We start from the raw sequence: 22,946 nt of genomic DNA, 5'->3' as shown, positions 1-22,946 counted from the left end.
GAATGATCTACTTCATTTCTCTCTAGAATTCAAGAAGATATTTTCCCTCACATATTTTTTTCACAAACAAAGGCTAGAATTACGCCAAATTACATTCCCTCTCGAAAGCTAAGGGAAAGGAAGGGCACGGAAAAACACACCACCCACGTCGAATTCCCGAAGGTCTCCACCACGGTCGTAACACCATCCCCGATCCGTCACAATCCATTCAGAACCATAGAAGATTCGACGCTTCGCAACCTAAGATCGAGACACGTCTTAAGCTCGCACCCCGACACGTGTCCCGTAAATGTCGATCTAAAAAATGCATTAACATTTTGGTACTAGAAGAAGGGGTACTCGAAGAACAACCACGATATCCCACCGGCAAAATTTCTCTTTTCAAAACCGGAAGACTCCTTCGGAAAAAGTCTCAAGACCGGAGGACTACTCCGCTGAAGCATCAAAACCGGAAGACTCATCCGGCAAAAGTTTCAAGACCGGAAGACTCATTCGGCAAAAGTCTTAAGATCGAAAGACTCCTCCGGCAAAAGTCTCAAGACCGGAAGACTACTCCGCTGGAGCATCAAAATCGGAAGACTCATCCGCCAAAAGTCTCAAGACTGGAAGACTACTCCGCTGGAGCATCAAAACCGGAAGACTCATCCGGAAAAAGTCACAAGACCGGAGGACGACTCCGCTAAAGCATCAAAACGGGAAGACTCATTCGTGGAATACTACAAGATTCACCGACAACAAATGGATAGCCATCTAGCCATCTCCGAGGGCGGCGCCCTTCCTGCGGGAAGCGTCGCATTCAACACTTGGGCCCGATCCCGCCAAGCCCAAGAGAACGACGCTCATCGAGATGAGCCTCTCCCTGCACCCGTTCTAGGTGATCGAGATGGACGAATGGAGCGAATCGAAACGAGTATCTTCCGTCTCGCCGGCGTTGTCGGGAGACTTGGAGGGCAAGGCGCCCTCATCGACGACATCTTCAACAATCAAGACGTATCGAAGTACATCCCGTTGGGACCCGAAATTGAAGACTTGGAGCAGGGCCCGAACGACAACCTCGAAGGAGAAACACCTGAGCCCATTCAAGAAGAAAACGACGACGACCCCGATCCGAGCATTCGGGACATCGGCCACAACCACTTTGAAGGGGTACGAGAAGTTCCTGAACATCACCGACGACGTAAGGCTCGCCAAACAATGGTTGAGCCAAGGCCACAAAATCACCCGACCACCTTACGGAGCTCTCGCTCCTTCTCTGAGGAGCCACACCCGTCCGCCTTCGATCACCAAGACCATAGAGAGGACATGACGGATAACGGCGGTACTCAAATGTTTGCTCCACCGAGATACATCCCCGATCCATCACAATCCATTTAGAACCGTAGAAGATTCGACACTTCGCAACCCAAGATCGAGACACATCTCAAGCTCGCACCCCGACATTAACAGTTAAATGTTGATCTAAAAAACGCATTAACAGTTATTACGAGTATGGGTCATTTTATTTTAATATGTAGATTTTCTCAAAATAAGTAAAGCTTTGAATTTACTTAACTTAACGTATTAGGTATAGTATATATGCATTATTTTATGTGAGTTATAAAATTATATCATGAGAAAAATAATCAAAACAACTAATCTAAACCAGCCCGATTATTTTTTGTTTGGGTTGGTTAAGTTTTATTTTACAATTGAGTTGATTTGAGTTTTAAACAATAAAAATTTGTTACCGATTTGTTTGATAGCACCTCTATTATCAACACAATTATATCCCTATTATCAACATAATAAAATTTGGGCATATACTTTGCCCCTAGTGTTCTCGCCAAACGTAATTACTTGTTACCCCTGTAATGCTTTTAGGAAGCATAAAACAAAATAAATTGAAATGAGACTTAGCTTTATTGAAAATGCTTAGTCTTTTTGTATTTTAGCCTTGGGTTGTTTGTTCTCAGGATTATTTAGCCTTTAAGTAAAATCTGAGTTAGTTTGTTTTAGCCGGTATGAGCTTTTATTAGATTACTATAATACCCCTTTTATTTTTTGTTTTAGTGAGGGCTTTACTATAACTCTTCCGACCTTTTCTCTTTTGTCGTATATACTCTGTAAACTCCCAATTTCAAATTCTATGAAGCATAATTCTTTTTCTTCAATTCTTGCTTCTTCTTTCTGAATTCTCTCTCCGAGATTCGATCGTAAAATGGTATTAGATCTTTCGCAAATTGCTTCTGATCGAACCTCCATTAGAGTTCAGTTTTTTTATTCTCCGTCTCAATTTCCCACTTCATCGTTCACAAGATGTCGACTGAAGAAGCTTTGGCTGGAGAATTTTCTACGACTGGAGTCACATCGCGGAAGACCTCGATCGATGAAGTCATTGATCCTTACTTCTTGCATCACACTGATTTTCCAGGAATGATCTTGGTGACACAAGAGATGAATGACGAGAACTACCATTCTTGGAGCAGATCGATGATGATGGCTCTACAAATCAAGAACAAGCTAGGGTTTATCCACGGTTTGATTTCAAAGCCTGAAGGCTCTAAACTGAATCATCTGAATTCTTGGAGGAGGAACAACACTATCGTCATCGCTTGGATTCTGAATTCGTGCACAAAGGAGATCGCTTCAAGCATGACCTACAGAGATTCAGTGATGGATATTTGGAAAGACCTCCAAGAAAGATTCCATCAGAGCAATGGACCAAGGATTTTTTTTGCTCAGGCGTGAGATCGTGAGTCTCGTTCAAGATCAAATGTCTGTAGGTGTACTACACCAGCCTCAAGATTCTATGGGAAGAACTGAGCAACTACAAGCCGATGTGCACGTGTTCATGTGGAGAATCAAAGGAGCTTATCAACTTCATGACCAACGAGTATGTTATGAAGTTTCTGATGGGGCTCAACGATTCCTTCAACACCGTGAGTGGCCAGATTCTGCTGATGGATCATCTTCCTTCAATCAACAAAGTGTTCTCAATGGTGTGCCAAGATGAGAAGCAGAGATCAGTGAGTTCTGACACTTTTACTAGTCAAGATCAATCCAATCCAATGGAAATGGCAGTGAATGACCAAAGGAAATCCACCTAGAAAGATCGTCCTATGTGTACTCATTGCAAAATGATTGGTCACACGTTTGATAAGTGCTACAAGCTCCATGGATTTTTCCCACCGGGTTCAAGCCTAAGTAGAGGAATCAAGCTAATGTTGTTGAAAGATCTCTCAATCATCAAGAAACCAAGTCAGAGTCAAAGACAACTACAACATCAACATTAACCAATGATCAGATTCATCAGGTCATCAACATGCTCTCAAACCAACTCACCACTCCAACTGCACCTAAAGGTCAAGTGGACATCAACATTGTATCCTTCAATACAGGTGTATACTATTGTGATAAAGGATCATGTTGTGTCTCTAATTCTAGCACTAGATAGATTCTTGATTCAGGTGCCTCACGACATATATGTACAAATAAGTCTCTTTTCCAGAAGTTGAAACCCCTACAAAATTCTATCAGTACTTTGCATAATCACTTATTAATACTTGTTCATCATTATGGTGATATTATTGTTAGTGAAAATCTTGTGCTCAAGGATGTGTTATTGGTGTCTGATTTCAAATTCAATTTGATATCAATCCATTGCTTGACACAAGATCCTAATATTGTCATATCTTTCTCACACATTTTGTTTGATATTCAGGATATCTCGATGAAGAAGATGATTGACAAGGGTGAAACACATGGAGAGTTGTATATGCTGTCAGGAGATTCAAGTTCTCAAGTCCTCAATGTCACAGCACATGCCTGGCACTACAGGCTTGGACATATATCCTTTAAAAGATCGAAGTCTTAAAGAATAAGTTGTTTTACATGTCTAGTAACAAAATTGTATCCTGCTATATCTGTTCTCTAGCTAAGCAAATAAGATTATCTTTTCATAGCAACAATCATCTCTCTTATAATATCTTTGACCTTATACATTGTGATATTTGGGGTCCATACTCCGTAACTTCACATACAAGTTTTAGATTTTTTTTCGCACGTTAGTAGATGGTTGTAGTAGGTTTTGTTGGGTTTGCCTTATGAGAAATAATTAGATGCTCACAAGATTATTCCTCATTTTTGCCGTATGGTCACTAATCATTTCTCTTGCTCAGTTAAACATTTCAGATCATACAATGCAAATGAGTTAGTTTTTTTTTTTCAAAGATATGAGTGCTACACCAATTCTGTTGTGTTGAAACTCCTCAGTAGAATTTAGTTGTTGAAAGGAAGCATCAACACTTGTTTAATCTAGCAAGATTCCTATACTTTCAGTCTCAAATACCAATTGAATATTGGTCTGAGTGTGTTACGATAACATTGTATCTGATAAACAGAACACCTACACCTCTCATATCTCATAAATGTCCGTATGAGATTCTTTTTCAAAAAGAAGTTGATTACAACTTCTTAAGAGTTTTTGGGTGTTTAAATTTTGCTTCAACCTTGCAGGGTCATAGAACAATGTTTCAGCAAAGAGCAAGGAAATGCATCTCTCCTGGGATATCAATCAGGAGTGAAGGGTTAGAGATTATTAGATTTAAATACTAGAGAATCCATGTTTTGTTGCTGTGGAATATTTGTATTTGTAGTAGTGTATGGTCATGGCTAAATCCATGTTTTGTTGTTGTGGAACCTGTGGTATAAAATCAATTTTGATATGATGAAGAATGATATTAAACGAATATATATAGATATATATATATATATATATATATAGATATATATATATATATATATAGATATATATATATATATATATATATATATATATATATATATATATATCCAGTTAATTACCAGCCTTAGCCAGGGATGACAACGGGTACGGGCAGGCCCGGCCAGAGCATTAGGCCACCTAAGCAATCGCTTAGGGCCTCAATTTTTTATTAGAAAATAGGCTCAAATTTAGATGATGATAAGGCCTCATATTTGATTAGGCAGAGGCCCCACTCTAGACTTCCTCCAACAGTGAATCATCAAATATGTCCTCGGTTTAATAAGTCCTCTAATTTTATATTGCTCAGTGTTCATACAGGGAAATAGAATCATTCATTTGAACACCAAAAATAATACAGTAAAACCTATCCTACAAATATCCATTCATTTTACAATTAACTATTATTATTAAGAAATATTGTACATACATATGCACAAGTAAATATATATTATACTATAGTGACAAATAATATCAACTTTTTTCAATGATGTAATTAACTCAACTTACTCAATAATTGTTTTGTTAATTTTTTGTTTTTTCAGTGTAATATTTTTCCTATATTTAATTTTATTTATCTACTCAATATGAGTAGAGTTCTTATTTAAGATAGTAAAAAAAAAAATCGATTCTCTTATTGCATAGAAAAAAAAATCGATTTTTGAATGTTATTAAAATACTTAATTTTTTGCTTGAACCGATTCTTTAACAAGGCCTCAATTCTAATGTTCGCTTAAGGCCCCGGTGAGCATTGGGCCGGCCCTGGGTACGGGTAAAGCCGGGTACACCTATTCCGTTATCCGTATCCGCTATAATTTTTTACCCGTTACCCGGACCCGTTTATCCGGATTTTGAGACGGGTCGGGTAACGGGGATACCCGCCGGGTAAGCGGGTTAAAAATATTGGACCCGTTACCCGTTTACCCGGTTTAAAAAAAGGGTAGCGGGTCGGGTAGACCCGCTTACTCGTTTATAAAATAAAAATTCATCAACAATATAAAGTTTAAAAATAATAAAATTTAAGTGAAAAATATCAAAGTGCTATTACAATATAAAGAACATTAAAATTCAAAATAAATAAATAAAATGCAAAAGAAGTCTTCATTGCAAATTGATCATCTTCATTGTAAATTTGGTCATCTTCATTGCAACATATAAAAATTTATTATCTTTTTAAATATTTAAAAGTTAACGGGTCGGGTCCCGGGTAACCGGGTACGGGATGACTATTCCGTTACCCGTACCTGGACCAGTTGAAACCTTAACGGGTATTACCCGTTTATCCAAAAAACGGGTATTACCCGACCCGAATAAATCGGATAACGGGCCGGAACAAGGGTAATGGGTGAAATTGACATCCCTAGCCTTTAGCAAGTTAGTTCACAAAATCTAATCTATTATAAGGATGAGAAATCAATAAGAAATCCATGTTTCGTGTTTTTAAAGAGTTTGTCTAATATTAAATTTGTTATATCATAATTTTTCTATACAGTTAATCTTTCACGGGGAATAAACTTTACTATTTTCATTTCTGTATGCATTGGAACCTTTTTTCTTCATTTATTTTGAAAAAACAATTTTTTTTATTACTCAAAAGAATTCATGCTGTCAGGATTTTCTTAACTATGAAGAAAGCTCTTTTTGATTTCTTCTTCCATCGTGATCAAATATTTTAGTTGGCTCTCAATTGCTTTCCGTTGAGAGTTTATTAAAGGAATTTTTTTTATACATGACTGAGTTGTTTTCCTCTTTACTTTATTTTTTTTTTAATGGTCCTCTTTATTTAATTGGTCGCATGTTCTTCAATTGTTACAAATAATATATTTGTGTACTGAACTTACTACCCATAGTTTCCATGTAAAGACTTATTAATTAATATCTTATATAAAAATAAAAAAACATGAAATACAAAAGATTAAATAGCTCAAATGACAACACACGACACGTAAGTAATTTGTGAAACTCAACACAACTTGCAAAATAAAATAATACTGAAAGCAAAAGGATAAACGATGTGGCTTAGTTCACAAAATCTAATCTATTATAAGGATGAGAAAATCAGTAAGAAATCCATGTTTCGTGTTTTTAAAGAGTTTATGTCTAATAATAAATTTGTTATATCATTATTTTTCTATACAATTTATTTTTATTTTTTTAATTACTCAAAAGAATTCATGCTGTCAGGATTTTCTTAACTAAGAAGAAGTATATCCTTAATTATCATATTACTTGTAATTAGTCGGTGCTAAACTGCTAATGCAAGTCACGTTGAGAACGCAAAGACGCGTTTATTAAAAAGGAAAACTGAAAAAAAAAAGGAAAAAGGAAAGAAAATATATAAATAATAATTAAAAAAAGTAGAGAGAGAGTTGAAGTGCAAACAAAACATATAACTCGTGTCTATTGATAAGAAAACGCCAAGAAAATTTATTTTGTGATTCAATTTGTTCTTCACATGGAAAAGTAACATGACACCAACAAAAAAAACCGTAACTTAATAACTTATCCTCTAAAACAAAATAAATGTGAGCCGACCGACGTTAAATTCTATGAGAAACATTCGTTATAAGTTTTATAAATAGGGAAATTTTGAGTCAAATTGATGTTAAGACTCAATTAATTAGTTCATTTACAGAGAAAGAAAGAGTGCAAAAGAATAGGAAAAAAAACGATTTGTTCCTCTAATGGCTACTCTTATTGTAACACAACAATCTTCTGCTGTTGAAGACGCTCAAGCACTTCGAAAGGCATGCCAAGGTACTACAAAAAAAAAAAAAAAAAAAAAAAAAGTTCAAGTTATATCAATTTCGTATATATATATATAATCGGGGCTCTTGTCTTCTTATTCTAGGTATACTATCGAGTAATATTTTTTTATTTTAATTCCTGGCACGTGATGTTGCACTGACAAGCCTTGAGAACTTCCACCAGAAGTTAACGTGGACGTGGTTCTCAACAGATTTACTATATATATAATTGGCACTACGTAAATAAGGGGATAAATTAATATAATAAAAACATTTATGGAGAAATTCTACAAATTCTATTGTAATTTCCTGAATTTCTCATCTAAACTATAAAACAAGATAGTTCGAATAATTTCTACAATATTTATTTATTTTTAATTTTAAGCTCTATATGTTATGTTGCAACATCTCTTAGTCATCTTTTTTTTTAGTTAATGAATATATATGTATATATATATATATATATACTATTTGATTTATTGAAAAAAAGAAAGAAATTATGCCAGGTTATTTTATATCAATTAATGTGGACAAGTGTATATAATATTTATTTTTTCTGTTTAAAATAGTACATTCATTGTTAATACAAATATAATCAAAATTATAGTTTAATTATTAAATTATTAAAAATATAGCCTAATTTATTCTCTCTTATAGTATAGTGTCTTTCTTGTCTTAATTTAAACTATTTTTTTTTTATTATTAATCATTATACAGAAAATTTAAAATCTAAATAAGTCGTATTTCTAACTCTCCATAATATATTAACTACGATAAGAAGATGGATTACAAGGATGACGCTCTATCTTAGAAAATACAAAATATTAGGTGAAAGGTCAGATGTATATTACAAAATCATTTTAGTTTTTTGTATTTTTTGGTTGTTTTTTTTTTCTTTTTAATAAAACTATTTTTGGTTTGAACTTTGAATCTTAGTAGTAGTTGCTCTATTCTATACTATCCATCTATTATCATCGTATTATTATTATCACATTAAAGACATTTCCATATTTTTTTTTTATTCTTTGTCCATCAACACTTTTTTGTCTTCAATTTTTTTCTTTTTGATTGGCTTCTTGAGTTAATTTCTCGCCAAACAACCTTGACTGAAGGGATATAATCAGAAACCGCAATTATTGCAAATAAATAAAATATTTAAGGATATATGACGACGAAATCACCACTTAGTAGTAGGTTTAAATAGAAATTAAATTAAAGCAAGAAAACATCATCTATATTTATACCCTATCACGGAGTGCCATTCATAAAATTAAAGGCACCTAACCCTTAAATTAATTTTTTTAATATATATTTTATTTTTCCTTATGAATTTAAATTATACCAACCGATCCATTGTCCACAGTCCACACCTATCACCTATGTATACCATATGTCCTTGTTTTGGTAATCGAGACGCTGATTTTTTCAGAATATACTTTACTGATGTAATTAGTAGTACTTTAATAATAATGATATAAAATCCCAGCTGGCTAATTAAGAAATAAAAACAAAAGGGTTCTGTATAGAATTATTATCCCACGCACTGCTATATATACAATACACACAAAGGATTCAACTGTGTTTATATAAAACAGCACATCAAACCAGAAATTTTTCCAAATACAAAAAAAAAAAAAAAAAACCTAGATATCAAATATGGCTACACTAATTACTCCACCCAACTTTTCTCCGGTTGAAGACGCAGAAACTCTTCGCAAAGCTACGAAAGGTCTTTTTTTGTTTGCTTTTTTTTCTTCTTCTTCTTTTTCTTCACATACACACACAAAATGTGTACTTGGTTTGTAATTTTCTCATATGGATCTCACATAAGCTATGCATATATGTGTGTGAGTAATTATTGGGTGTGTGCGTGTGTACATGTGTTTAGGATGGGGAACTGATGAGAAGGCGATAATAAGTGTGTTGGGACATAGAAATGCAATTCAAAGGAGGCAAATCAGAGATGCTTATGAACAGCTCTTTGAAGAGGATCTTATCAAGCGTCTTGAGTCTGAACTCTCCGGAGATTTCGAGGTCTCATATTACGTTCTTCTCTCTCTCTCTTCTTCTTTCACTTTTTATTTTATTTTATTTTTTATATAGATACATTTTATTGCTTTGCTCGTATGTCCGGTTATGGATTTCTTTTTTATACAAAAAATTAGTTTAATTCGATCAGTTTTGCGATAAAAATGAAACCTTTGATATTGATATACGTTTTGTTGATTATCTAGATTGACAACGTTGACTTGTACTAAAATTTAGTTAATGCTCTTTATTAGTATATATAAGTCAGGTTTAATTCTGGCTGGTTTACATTTTAGATTGGTTATAATATAAATTGATCGGTTTAAACTATTATTATATTAGATTTTTGGAGAGAAATTTTAAACTACAAATTTTCAGTAAAGCTCTTGTTTGATATATTCTATAAATAATAATTGTCATATTTATACTTTGCTTAGTCTATTTTCACAAGTTATTTATTTGATAAAGTAATAATAGAAAGGAAAAAATAATTTCTTCTAATTTTCTTAAGCTATGGCACATTTTTTTTAGAAAAAAACTTCGGACAATTTTCTTCTAATTATTTTCGGATTGTAATAAAAGTATGTGTTGACTTGATGAGGAGAGCAGAGAGCTGTGTACCGTTGGATTCTGGAGCCGTTGGATCGAGAGGCAGTCCTGGCCCACGTAGCAATAAGGAAATCTGAGATCGACTACAGAGTGATAATCGAAATCTCGTGCATTAACTCCCCAGAAGAGCTGTTGGGCGTGAAAAGAGCTTACCAGACTCGCTACAAGCGCTCTTTGGAGGAGGACTTGGCTGCTTCAACCTCCGGCGATCTCCGCAAGGCATGCTATATATATATATATATATATAATTTATATAGTGGCAAAGCTAAGATTTAAAGGAGCTAGATTTGATTATAAAAACGTATTCAAAATTTTTATAGGGGTATTTAAGAAAAAGTATTATTCAGGTCTATATATGAAAATATTACATAATTTTTTTGGCCAAAAATGTAAAAATAGATCAATAATTTAAAATTTTAGAGACAATACCCCTAGTCCTTAACTACTCCCTATGTGTGTATATATATAATATTGAAAATTGTAATTTTATCAATTTTTACTCTAAAAGCCCAAAGTTATATGATTTTTTGTTTTTATATTTTGCCCATCTTAAATTTGTTTATTCAAATTCGCCCCTGATTACGATTCCTGTCTCTGCCACTGTATATATATTGATACCAACAATTCCAAGCTATTAATTTGTCTCAGTATTTTAACAATAATTGAATTGGAATGCTTTGATTGTCTCTCAGCTGTTGGTGGCATTGGTTGGGACATACCGCTATTACGGGGAAGAAGTGAATCAAAGGTTGGCGAAATCGGAGGCTGATATTCTCGAGGAGGCGATCAAAGAAAAAGCGTTCAACAGCGAGGAAGTGATCAGGATCTTGAGCACAAGAAGCAAGTCTCAGCTTAATGCTACATTCAATCGCTTTAGAGATGACACCAAGGCCTCCCTTGCCAAGGTACACACATCTTTGATGGCACATTGTAATTAAGGTCATCAAGAATTTTATTTATTTAATAGAAAATAAATAATATTAATTAATTCACCAAGAATTTTATTCAAACATTCGGTTAAAGGATTTTTATTCTTTTTTTTTTTTTGATAATTTGCATCGGTTGAATTAATCGCAAATTGTTTAAAATTAATAACCTATCTACTTAGCCAAAATTAATTAAGAGTTTAATAAATAAATAAATTAAAACTGGCAACTCATCAACAATAGCGGTGATACATGCTAGTAAAAATTCAAATTTTTTTTTTGTATAATGTCATCAACAGTTGTTTTTTGGTTAGATTGACCCTGGTCAACCGATTCTTAGTAAACAACGAAAAGACACTAAAATGGACACAAAAGTCTTATATAATGTCAATTATATGGTTAGCAGAATAATGTAAAAGCATCTCACGTTGAAAAAAATTAATTTTTTTCTTATGTTATTTGTGATTTGAATATAAACGTGAAAGGGTAAGTAACTTTTTTTTTTTTTTTTTTTTTTCCATTGCTGAATATATTAATATATAAATATTTATTTGTATAATTTATTCCAGAGTTTTTTGGGCGAATCCGGGAGTGATTTTCAGAAGGCACTGCACACTGCGGTCCGATGCATCAATGATCCTCACAAGTACTATGCCAAGGTAAATAAATAAATAAAAACTAATAGTCGATTTTTTTTTTTTTTTACAATTACATGACCAATTAGAAAACCTTATTAAATATAAATTTGTTAAAAAATTGAAGACTTACTAAAATGGATTTCGGGGGCGGGATTTGTAGGTGCTGCGAGACGGGATAAAGAGCTTTGGGACGGACGAGGAATTGGTGACTCGTGTGATAGTGACGAGGGCAGAGAAGGACTTGAAGCAAATCAAGGATGTTTATTTCAAAAAGAACAGTGTTTCCCTTGATGATGCTTTGGCCAAAGAGACTTCCGGGGATTACAAGGCCTTCCTTCTCACTATCCTTGGAAAGGAAGACTAATTTATTCAATTCATGAGCTGTTGAGAAGGAATTTACATGTGTTAGGTGTTGGAATTTGATTTGTTACATGTTATCTGTGGTCAATTCTGTTGAGCTTTCTTTTTCATCCGTAAACTATATTCAGACATGAGAGTTTTCTTATTCTATTTTCTCTATTATTATAAGTGACTCTGTGTTATTTGGTGTTTTATTATATTATCATTTTTTTTAAGTAGTAGGACTCCGTAAAATAAAAAATTGGTTACAAGCAGGATGCAGCCAGAAATATTTTTTTAATGGTTAATATATTGAAAAAAGAGTTATTACTAAATTTTCTTCTAATGCAGGTAAAAAGGTTTTCAAAATTTTATTTGGTTAGAGAAGAGCAATAATTTTACTCTAGACTGGTTTAATTATTTAGCTATGACCATGAGAAATAATGGTGAGTATAGTATGAAGAGAAGATGTGTGGCCATGTATATGCTTACTATTATTGTAGTTTCTTCAGAGAAATCGGAGCGATTTGTCAAATATAATTTGTTTGCTCACACTTTTTCCCTATTGATCTACTGGTTCAATAGACTGTCTTTTCTTCATTAAATTATGAGCGCATTTTTATACATTTAATCGATCAGTGTTATAACGATGGAACACTACTCAGATACAAATTCGCGGTAATTTGAATAACACGCAATCACCCAACACACACAAATCAACAGGAAATTAAAAGAAAAATAAAAGAGCGAAGAACACCGGATTGTTATCGAGGTTCGACGTTAACGAGCCTACATCCCCGCGAACTCCTTCAGATCAAGGACGTTCGATTTGCACTAATCTTCAAGCAACAAACAATCAATCCGATTACAACTCTACACCGAGCACAACAACGAAAATCTCACGATCTCTCAAGAACTTGGCTTTTCCAGAGAATCTCACTCAATGCATTTTTCTTACAGTGAATTTTTCGATGATCTCTTCACACACTCGATATCTCTATATAAAACATCAGCATAAGTACATAAACCCGGGTAGATACATAAAAAACAGAAATAACTGCCTAGATCTCCCAGCACACATCTCAGCCGTTGATGCTCTCTTAATCCTGGTCACACGTTGGACCACGTCAGTAAGAGACTCGTACTTGGTCTTCAGCCTGGAGATACACCTGGACGTTGTAGACGCCGCTGATCTTGATGACATGTACTGCAAGGCAATGTTGGAGCTGAACCTTCAACAATCTTCACCTTCAGCTTCAGACATCAGCCTTGCTCAAAAAAACTTAGTACAAACCTTTCCCTTTCATTTCTGAAATCATCGTTCGAACACAACCCCTGGATCACATGGCAAGGACTCTCAGCAGTTTAAGACAATGCTTAAACTTGCCTAGAGTTACCACCTTCGTGCCAACATCAGCAGGGTTGTCATATGTGCTCACCTTGTTCATGACAACCTCTCCATCATATATCTTTTCCCTGATGAAGTGGTATTTGATATCCGCATGCTTTGTCCTGTCATGAAACACATGATTTTTACACAGATGCAAGGCACTCTGACTGTCAGAATATATATTCACATAGCCATCATACAGCTTCAATTCCCTGAGCATTCCCTTCAGCCAGATTCCTTCTTTCACTGCCTCAGTAGCAACTATATATTCAGCCTCAGCAGTAGATAAAGTCACCACAGGTTGTAACTGAGACTTCTAGCTGATGCAATTTCCACATAGCAAGAAGAAATAAGAAGTAGTGGACTTTCTTATGTCTCTGTCACCAGCATAATCTGAATCCACGTAGCCTTCCACCTTCAAAAGTGTACCTGTCTTCAAATACCTCAGTCCAACATTGCTTGTGGTTGCAATATACCTCAGCAACCACTTCATGGCCAGTCAATGTTCTTTGCCTGGATTTGACATAAAACGGCTTAAGGTATTGATTGCATGAGCAAGATCAGGTCTTGTGCAGATCATAGAATACATCACTGATCCCACTGCACTTGAGTAGGGCACTTTGCTCATGTATTCCTTGTCAGATAAGGTACTGGGACACTGAGCACTAGACAGCTGAAAGTGTGAACCAAGAGGTTGTCTAACAGGTTTTGAGCCCCTCATAGAGAACCTGTCAATGAGTTTTTCCAAGTAGCCTTGCTGTGACATGACTAGGCTCTCATTTACCCTATCTCGGATGATGCTTATCCCAAGTATCTTCTTAGCTTCACCAAGATCCTTCATATCAAACTCTGTACTTAAGAGTTGTTTCAAGGCTAAGATCTTGCTCATGGATTTGCTGATGATCAGCATGTCATCTACATATAGCAGCAGAAACACACAGTTGAGGACATCATGACCCTTAAAATACAAGCAAGGATCATAGGAGCTACGATTGAACCCTTGCTTCAACATGAAGGTGTCAAAGCGTTTGTACCACTGCCTGGGTGACTGTTTGAGCCCATATAAGGATTTCTTCAGTAAACACACCTGATCCTTATCTTTATGCATGGACTTCAAACCCCTCTGGCTGCTCCATGTAGATAACTTCTTCCAAGTCTCCATGTAAGAAAGCTGTCTTTACATCCATCTGATGGAGTTCTAGGTTGAACTGAGCCACCACTGCAAGCATGATTCTGATGGTCTTGTACTTGACTACAGGAGAAAAAATCTATGTGTAGTCAATGTCCTCCACCTGAGTGAAACCCTTTGCAACCAGTCTAGCCTTGTATCTCACAGGTTCACTAGGGCTGGTTCCTTCCTTGATTTTATAGAGCCATCTGCAAGAAACTGGTTTCTGATGCTTAGGTCTGTCAACAGTAACCCATGTGTGATTCTTGTATAGGGACTCCATTTCCTCTTTCATGGCTTTAATCCAAAGCTTTGACTCAGTACCACTCACAACTTCTTTATAGTACAATGGTTCCTTCAACTCAATTTCAAGGGCTGAGGTGAAAGCATAGGCAAGAAGCTCTGAGTAGGCATGGTATCCATATCTCTGAGTAGGCTTGGGAACACACTTGTTGATAGGAGTGTGCTGAGGCATGATCATCTGCATGACAATCCAGGTCTTGACTTCTCTGATCATGATCTTCAGATTCTCTGTCATGGTGTTCTTGACTGGGATCTGGAGTTGAGGTGCTTGAGTTGTCCTGCTACTCCACCTGATCCACATCATCTTCACTAGGCTCCACCTGGCTAGGAACATCAGTTCCTGTCTGAAACTCAATGACAGTTTCCCTGGTCCTTGTGGTATTGTTGTCTGAAGCTGCTGAACCTGTCTCAATATTTTGTCTGAAACAAGGAAACTCAAGTTCATTAAATACCATATCCTTACTGATAATGGTCTTGAACCCAGAGCCATCCTTCACCCAAAGCCTATATCCCTTTACCCCTTGAGGATAGCCTAAGAAGATACACTTAAGGGATCTAGGTTCAAGCTTGCCTATGCTTTGGTGTGCATAAGCAGCACAGCCAAAAGGCTTAAGGTTACTAAGGTCAGGGGGTTTGTTGTACCAAATTTCTTCTGGGGTTTTGAACTCTAAAGCACTAGAGGGACACCTATTCATTAGGTAAGCAGTTGTGACTATGGTTTCTCCCCAAAAGGCTTTAGAAAGACCTGAGTTAAACAACATGCACCTAGCTTTGTCTAGAAGAGTTCTGTTCATCCTTTCAGCTACCCCATTCTGTTGAGGAGTCAACCTAACAGTCTTATGTCTTTGGATTCCTAGTTTGGCACATAAACTATTGAACTCCTCACTACAAAACTCAAGACCATTATCAGTTCTAAGGGTTTTGACTTTTCTGTCTAGCTGGTTTTCTAAGAGTGTATGCCACTCCCTAAACTTAGCAAAGGCTTGACTCTTATGTTTCAACAGATAAATCCAAACTTTTCTTGAAAAATTATCAATGATGGAAAGAAAGTAGAAGTTACCTCTATGTGTTGATACCTTTGCTGGGCCCCATAGGTCTGAGTGGATGTAATCAAGAGGATGCTTTGATTGATGCTTACCAATGCTGAACTTAACCCTGTGTTGCTTTCCCAGGATGCAGTGCTCACAGAAATCCACTTTGCTAATCTTATCCTTGCCCATCTGATGTTGATCACACATGATTTGAAGACCCCTGACACTTATATGTCCAAGTCTATTGTGTCACAGCTTGGCATTCTGATCTTCAGAGCTTGTGGCCATAGCAGCCTGGCCAGTGAGAGTTTCACCTATCATGTGATAGAGGACATCAATTTTCTGACCTCTAATTGCCACCAGTGAGCCTTTGCAGATCTTCATAGAACCATTCTTGATGCTGTTGGTGTAGCCTAAGTCATCAAGTACACCCAGGGAAATTAGGTTTCTTGATAATTTAGGCACAAGCCTCACATCTCTGAGGATCCTTATAGCTCCATCATGCATTTTGAAGCTGACAACTCTCATGCCAGTCACTTGGCATGTTTCATTGTTTCCCATTACCACCTTACCACCCTCAAGACTCTTGAACTCACTCAGCCAGTCCTGATTGTTGGTCATGTGGAAAGTACAACCAGAGTCAAGGATCCATCCTGATTCTCTATCACCATTAGTGACTGAAAGTATTTCTCCATCACTTCTGTAGCCTTCTCCAAGATTGGCGAAATCAGTGATTTCCTGAGTGGATGTGCTGGGCTTGGAGGAGTTCTGATTCTTCTTTATCCAGGAATAACATTCCTTCTTTATATGTCCAATCTTGTTGCAGTGATAGCATTTCTTGTCAGCATTGGGGTTTGGGGCCTTGATGGGGTTGGCTGACTTTGATCTGGACTTGTTCTTGCCATTCTCCTTATTTGAAGCCCTGATCTGACTCATTCCTCTGGCAAGGTGATTCTCACCTTCACCTTGTTTGTCTGACTTTATCTCCAAGGCTCTTGACTTGAGAGCAGAGATCACTTCTTCAAGGGTGATGGCTGATCTTCCATACTTGATTGCAAGCTTGACTTCCCTTTAGATGTCTGGCAGAGAATTCAGGATGATGATGGCTTGATTCTCATCACTTAGTTCTTCTTTCTCAACAGAATTGGCCAGCTCAACGTTCATCTTCAAGAACTCATCAAGATTCTGCTCAAGAGACTTAGCTGAGTCCATCTTGAAACCAAAAAGCCTTTCCTTCAAGTAGATCTTGTTTGAGAGGGACTTTATCTGGAACAGCTCGTCCAGTTTCTTCCATATCTTGAGTGGAGTGTCTTCCTTGTCAACTAGTCTAATGACTGAGTCTAAGAGGTGGAAGATGATGGTGCCAATTGCTGTCTCTAGCATCTCATTCTTCTGATCTTCAGGGAAATCAGAAGGCCACGTCACCGGATCTGTAATCACTCGGAGCAATCTTTGTTGCGCGAGCAACGCAGAGATCTTGCGCCTCCAGATGCGGAAATCACCGGTGCCGTCGAATTTGTCGATGTCAACCCTCATTGCTGCGAGTGGATTCCACTGCACAAGGTTCTCTGATGTTCTTGATGTGTGCGTTGACGCCAAGGGATTTGCGAGATCGATTCTCGAATCTGATGGCGATAGAGGTATGCCTTGTTCCGCCTGTTCTTGATTCGATGCCTGCGTGTCTTCTAGTGTTGCGATTCAAGGTGATCTTCGAGTCCACGAAGATCGTCAAAACAAGTTGTCTGAGAGGAACCAGGCTTTGATACCACTGTTATAACGATGGAACACTACTCAGATACAAATTCGCGGTAACTTGAATAACACGCAATCACACAACACACACAAATCAACAAGAAATTAAAAGAGTGAAGAACACCGGATTGTTATCAAGGTTCGGCGTTAACGAGCCTACATCCCCGCGAACTCCTTCAGATCAAGGACGTTCGATTTGCACTAATCTTCAAGCAACAAACAATCAATCCGATTACAACTCTACACCGAGCACAACAACGAAAATCTCACAATCTCTCAAGAACTTGGCTTTTCCAGAGAATCTCACTCAATGTCTTTTTCTTACAGTGAATTTTTCGATGATCTCTTCACACACTCGATATCTCTATATAAAACATCAGCTTAAGTACATAAACCCGGGTAGATACATAAAAAACAGAAATAACTGCCTAGATCTCCCAGCACGCATCTCAGCCATTGATGCTCTCTTAATCCTGGTCACACGTTGGACCACGTCAGCAAGAGACTCGTACTTGGTCTTCAGCCTAGAGATACACCTGGACGCTGTAGACGCCGCTGATCTGGATGATGTGTACTGCAAGGCAACGTTGGAGCTGAACCTTCAACAATCAGATATCAATAATCCTATATTTAAATGTCCGACTTGATTTGTGAGAAAGCATACCACACATATATCCATATCGATGTTGCTGGACATGGTCCCCTAAAATGTTATTTTTTAAATTTTATTTACAGTTGTGTAACGTAAAAAATTAATATTATAGGTGTGCTATAAGACATTTTCATAGCACTATGTCACGGGCTTAGTTTGCTTGATTAAACCGTGTGGCCTTAGCTCGATTGGCGGGCTAAGTCAGCTTGAAAAATTAGGCGAGGAATGAAAAAGATGGTCGGGAAACAAGAACGAAAGTGTTTGAAAGTGAAAATTTTGTATTATACTTTGAATACAAGGACTTTTAAGATGATTTATGATGTCCTACGAAATGAAATGGCTCCCCTATTTATAGGAGAGTTACAAGTAAAGAATTCTCTAAAATCCTAAGGAAAATTACAAAAATGGTTTTTTCTAGCATGTTCCCTAGGAAATACATTGAACCTAGACACGTTCTAAATGGTTCTTGAGTCTGAGAGACTTGTGGAGCCTTATAGAATGTGTTTGGGCGAAATCCTCCTTGGGCCTTGTAGCATGTTGGGCCAAAATGGGTCTTGGGACAAAACCTCTATGGAAAATGAGAGCTTCATTGGGTCAGATTGGTCACGGCATGGCGGGGCGTGACAACTAGCTCCTTTTAAGAAACTCTTCAAGCTAGATATTTTAAAATGAAATTAAAATAAATACACAAAACAACTCTTCAAGCTCCGTCGTCCCTTGAAGCTAAAATTTTTGGTCATCAAACTTGCAGAGTAAAATTATTTAGATAGCATGAACTGTATATGTGATGGTCTCAGCAGTCTTATCAATAATTGAAACGTTCATTAATTTCGTAACGTGGTTTTGTCAGCTTTATGGCCAATGTCGGCCCTAATTATAGGCAAGCAAGGCACTGTCTTGATTGCACCCCAAAATTTTAACAAAAAATTAGGAAAATAACCAACTTAAGCGTTTGATATTGCTAAGTAGTCAACGTTTAGTAAATCTTAGGTGAATAGTCATAAATGTTGACGTGACTTAATATATGACAGTAACTATTTACTTAAGATTTACGTTTGTAAATATATGAAATTGGCTATTTATTTAATATTTACCAAACGTTGGCTATTTAGCAATATCAAACGTTTAAGCTGGTTATTTTCCTAATGAACCCAAATTTTAAATATAGTTAAAAAAAAATGAGCTCCAAAATTTCGAATTTTCAGCCGAATTTTCTTTTATATTTAAGTTTTTATTATTATTGTTGGAACCAAAAATATTAATTGTTGGTGAATCAAGCGCGTATCAGACACGAACAATCGCTCTGATACCACTTGATGGAGATGATATGGTTATAATTAACAAGATCTAGTTATGTTTAATTAATTTAATTCTCGAGAGCATATTTATCAAGCAACCGATTTGAGCGAAAAACGAATACTTACATTGATTTTCGGTTCAGCTACAGAACGCTCATAAACCAATCGCGTACTCCTTGCGTCGTCTTGATGAAGGACTCGAGGATGACACCTTAGTCTTCCGAAACGTAATCTCCGAGACGAATAAGAAAGATGAGTGGGCACAGTCTTTATCTCACTTGATGAGAAACGTGGTGTTTCAAATCTCGCTCTTATTTTACTAAGAATGGAAACGAATTTCCGAGGGGGAGAGACATAAAATTTCGCACGGCCAAGAGGGAGAGCCACGAAATTATTAGGTCAAAAAATCCTTAATTTTTGTCTTATCATGAACCCCTATTTATATTAGTAAAATGAGATATTCATGAGACCTTCCAGAATATATTATTTCTTTTTATTGTGTTCACACTAGATGATTTAATCTAGGTCATTGGATCTCAAAAAGTGAATCCTACTTTTTCTCTCATCCATCAGATCAATATCTATGAGATATTATTCTCTATTTAAATAGAGAATATTTTATTTAGTGAGATAATAAAGGAGAATATATTATTTCTCTTTAAATATATTCTCATATATTTTCCTAAATACTTTCTTTTAAATAAGGAGATAATAAAAAACAATATATCATATTATTCTCTCTCCTTTATTTAAACAACTAAAGAGAAAATATTGGTAAATACCAATATCATAAAAGTCGGATTTTAGGCACACGGCCAAGAAAAATTTGCGCAACTCCCATGTCAAAATTCTCAAATTCGATTTTCATATTTTGTGCAAGACTCAATTGCTTAAAACCCAATTAATTATTTATTTACTTAGTCCAACAACAAACAAATAATTAATAATTGATTATTTACTTGATCCAACAATAAATAAACAATTCTACCATAAATATTTATTTAATTCTGCGAATACCCATTTTCCAGAATTAATGCTGTCAATCACAATTACAGCAAGTGAGATTAATAATGATAAACATTATTATACGAAAGTTCTTATCCGCCTTTATCAGAGCCGAATCGGGAACTATGGACCTACTAATAGAAGCTTAACAAATCCGATGAAAAAGACGAAATAGTCATTTCCATTTTTCCATCGATTCGTCTAATCTTGGTTAAATACTCCACTTTGTAAGCCAAGACTGAACTCTCCTTTAATACTAGAATTATATTTACTCATCGTGACGAGTGTCCACTGATATAGTCAGTTCGTGATCAAGATCCTCCAATTTCAACCCGTGTCAAGAGAAGTCAATTTTTCCGTTATACTTCTCTTGATACATATCAGCCCTAAGCATTGTTGCTTCCCCAGCGAAAGATTCTTTCGAACGTTACTTACTTCGAAAGTGCTAGCAATCTATCGGTTCTGGAATCAACCCTTAGGTGAGTGAACATTAACCTTCTTTCAGGAAGGCTGGATTCCGTATCTGTAAATCACTTCCCACTCGAATCATGCTCTGAGAGACTCCCAAGACATAAGCTGTGATTAGCATGGATAGCCTTTTAGCGAATGAGTCAAAGAGCTCAGTAACATGACCCAGTGTCCATGATCACTTCAGGATTCAGATCAAGTCTCACTGTGACCATCATAGCGGCCTCGGTTAGTGTGTCGTAACGGTCCTTAAACGACACATCTACAACCAAGACCTGTCCAAGTCGTACACTTACCACAAGTGTAGAATGCTCTCACATAGTGATCAGCCTTCACCTATGTGTTCCACATATATGACTTTAGATATAGCTTTCCAGGCGTATATCAGTCATCGACCTCGTTTTAGCTCACCGCCCGAACTCAGGTGCCCAGCACGTGACTCAGTTTAATACGGAGGCGCTATGGAAGATAGTTGTTATTGATTCTAATTGTTTAGAACTCAACCCACTAATCATATAATGCTAATAAAGTAATCTTTATTATCGAATTTAGTAATCATTTATTTATTATCTTCAAGTGGGCAATATTCCCAGCATTAATTCGCCTAGGGCTTCTGATTAGTTCCGGCCGGTTGTGCTTATGACCCTTATCTCTTTAAGCTTACTGGCAGCAGCGGGGAATTTTGGACAGTGAGTGAATCTTAGTTTAGCGACCTTAACATATTATTAGATGTTTTGGCTCATATGATCCCTTAATATTTGAATCTGAAGTAGTATTTTAGTGCTAAACTTTTTTTGGACACAAAATCATTACTAACAAAATTTTTATTTCGGCAAAATCAATCTTTCTTTCTGTGAAGTTATTAAACAGAATTGCACGTGTAAGATACATGAGATATTTTTGAGAAAAAAAATTTCATAATTTTTGTCTAATTTACTAAAGTTTCGTTGTGAGAGTACCTAAAACACAATACATTTCACCTTTCGCTCTTTCTCATCTCACATTCCACGCCACCATTAATATCAGGCAGAGCCCCAAATCTCACGCCACCCTCTCCATCACAATGTGCTTACTCACTAGAGTCTGTCCAAGTTTATAAGGTTTCGCATCATTCATAGAGACATTAAAATTTTCTCCCAATTTGATTTATGTGATTCAGTTTGTTATTTCACATTTCTCGTTATTGTGTACTTTTACTGTTATGCCGCCATATTTCTTATGAGAAAAACGAAACCCCAACGACCATATGGGCCCAAGACACCTCGCCAAGCACACGAGCCTCGTGGCCCATCTGTCGTATGAAGACCATCCGCCATGTCTCATGAACAAGCCGCAAGACCTGATGACTTATCCTTTGCACCTCATGAGCCATTCGCCAAGCCTCATGGCCCATCCGCCATGCCTCATGTCCCATGCACCGAGCCTCATGGCCTATTCGTTGGATCAAGACCATCGGTCATGCCTCATGACCTATCTTCCGTGCCTCATGGACGTCCATGGGACGAGCCCATCTCCTAGCCTCATATCCCATCCACCACACCTCATGCAGTCATCCGCTGGGCCTCATGGCCCATCCGCCAATGAAGCATCTGTTCAAGTGTGCACCAAGGTTTCCAAAATCAGTACCCTATATATATATCTCATTCATACAAGAGGAAATCAGACGAAAAAAATAACTATAAAGAATCATTCAAACCCACAAATTTTTTAGAAACTATACAAAATGCTCTATCTTTCACTTATCCATTTCTCTCTCTACAATGTAGAGACGAGATGGAAGCCCTCGCCTAACTTATCTCACCAAAATAATGTGTTAAGCGTAGGAGCGTGTGT

General features: G+C 36.5%; 1 protein-coding gene across 1 annotated transcript; it reads left to right on the top strand.

Annotated features, from left to right (window-relative positions):
- Positions 1-9,036: 9,036 nt before the first annotated feature.
- ANNAT8 (annexin 8) lies at positions 9,037-12,249 on the top strand. Its single transcript, XM_089603820.1, has 6 exons — positions 9,037-9,235; positions 9,395-9,540; positions 10,144-10,362; positions 10,836-11,048; positions 11,639-11,728; positions 11,868-12,249. The coding sequence occupies exons 1-6, from the start codon at positions 9,163-9,165 to the stop codon at positions 12,069-12,071; spliced, it is 945 nt and encodes a 314-aa protein (XP_089459946.1). The 5' UTR covers positions 9,037-9,162; the 3' UTR covers positions 12,072-12,249.
- The last annotated feature ends 10,697 nt before the right edge of the window (positions 12,250-22,946 follow it).

Source organism: Urtica dioica, chromosome 12 (genome assembly GCF_054948205.1).
Source record: "Urtica dioica subsp. dioica isolate 48M chromosome 12, U.dioica_male_clone48M_v1_H2, whole genome shotgun sequence".
NCBI lineage: Eukaryota > Viridiplantae > Streptophyta > Magnoliopsida > Rosales > Urticaceae > Urtica > Urtica dioica.
The sequence above is the reverse complement of the archived record's forward strand: the minus strand, read 5'-3'. Positions and strand labels throughout refer to the sequence as shown.

Coding starts and splice junctions, on each gene's coding strand:
- ANNAT8 (XM_089603820.1), top strand. CDS start 9,163: ATGGCTACACTAATTACTCCACCCAACTTTTCTCCGGTTGAAGACGCA. Junction 9,236..9,394: donor TCTTCGCAAAGCTACGAAAG/GTCTTTTTTTGT, acceptor ACATGTGTTTAG/GATGGGGAACTGATGAGAAG. Junction 10,363..10,835: donor CCTCCGGCGATCTCCGCAAG/GCATGCTATATA, acceptor ATTGTCTCTCAG/CTGTTGGTGGCATTGGTTGG.